Source organism: Tupaia chinensis, unplaced genomic scaffold, assembly GCF_000334495.1.
Source record: "Tupaia chinensis unplaced genomic scaffold, TupChi_1.0 Scaffold000384_1, whole genome shotgun sequence".
Lineage (NCBI taxonomy): Eukaryota > Metazoa > Chordata > Mammalia > Scandentia > Tupaiidae > Tupaia > Tupaia belangeri.
The window spans coordinates 1,959,843-1,961,106 of record NW_006159886.1 but is presented as its reverse complement, the minus strand read 5'-3'; the positions used below and the strand labels follow the sequence as shown (position 1 = coordinate 1,961,106).

The 1,264-nt window shown below is 52.9% G+C and overlaps 1 protein-coding gene across 4 annotated transcripts in view; it reads left to right on the top strand.

Annotated features, from left to right (window-relative positions):
* The window catches only part of WFS1 (wolframin ER transmembrane glycoprotein), a 42,086-nt gene that overhangs the window by 33,970 nt on the left and 6,852 nt on the right, over window positions 1-1,264 (top strand). For all 4 annotated transcript variants that reach the window (XM_006153658.2, XM_014589833.1, XM_014589832.1 and 1 more), the window contains one exon: window positions 1,116-1,261. In XM_006153658.2, coding sequence (XP_006153720.1) covers window positions 1,116-1,261 — 146 coding nt within the window. The remainder of the gene's footprint in view (window positions 1-1,115; window positions 1,262-1,264) is intronic.

Here is a 1,264-nt window from a genome sequence, read left to right as displayed (position 1 = left end):
GACACCCCACACCCACCACACCCCCCCCACCCTGCACCTTTAGGTTTGTTCATCCTGTCCCTGCCAGCTAGACCTGCCCTTCCTCTATTAACTTGTGAATTCCCGAATCTAGTTTGTTGAATTCCTGTCTGTTAATCAGCGAATTCTTGTGCCCCATCTTTGAATCCCTGTCATGGCAGTGGATATGCTAACTGTGCCTAACATAAGCTAACTCAGCCTGCAGGCCTAACTAGGGATGTTTACGCAAAATTAGTCTAAACTAACTTTAGTCTACATATGCTAATTACGCTAATTCAGTTTATACTAACTCAACCTAACATATGCTAATTGGGCCTAACACAGGCTGGTGGGGTGAGTCTCAGAAAGTAATTCCCAATTGCTGCCGCCTTAGGGGTCTGCATTCTTTTAGGATTATTAGCTGGTTTTATTGTAAAAGTTACTGTAAGGCTGGGGGTGTTAATTTATCCTTACGGGGTGCCATAGCAGAGAGATTGAAAGTAAAAACAGCACAAACCAGTACAACAAACACAGTTGAAAGCTTGAGCTCACAGCTGTGGTCTTGCCTGCAGCTCTCCTCACCCAAGCCTTGCTTAGACCTGAGAGGCAGCTCTTTAGTATCTGCCTGTGTTGGCTGCATGGCTTCCGCCAGGCAGGAGTGTGGTGGGCCCTCAGTACCTTATGTCGAGAAGAGGGGTCGGCAGGAGCGTGGTGGACCCTCGCACTTCATGTTGGGTGGAGGGGTCAGTAGAGTTCTTGCAGAGCAGTTGATGTCAGTGCTGTATGAAGCCCAAAGTATGGGGGACAGCGAGTGTCAGGTTGGAGGTGCAGGTTGTGAAGGATTGGCGATTGACCTGGTACAGTAACCTCCCGGCATCAGGAGCCGGGGAGGGAGGACTCTCAGGTGGAGGATGACTTGTCACAGAGGCCAGCGGGCTCACATGGAGGCTGGCACCCCGCACACCTGCTGCTTTCCTCCGCGGGCAGCTGGTCCTCACCGTCTGTCCACCTGGGTGCCCTCAGCTCCTGCTTCAGGCACTGTTGTGTGCACCTGGCCATCTGCGTTGGGGTCGCGGTGGGCTTGCAGCCTGGGAAGACTGCACTATCTTGTTTTTCAGCCAAGAACTACATAGCGCTGGATGACTTCGTGGAGGTCACCAAGAAGTACGCCAAGGGCATCATCCCCACCAACCTGTTCCTGCAGGACGATGACGACGATGAGCTGGCAGGGAAGAGCCCCGAGGACCTGCCGCTGCGCCCGAAGGCG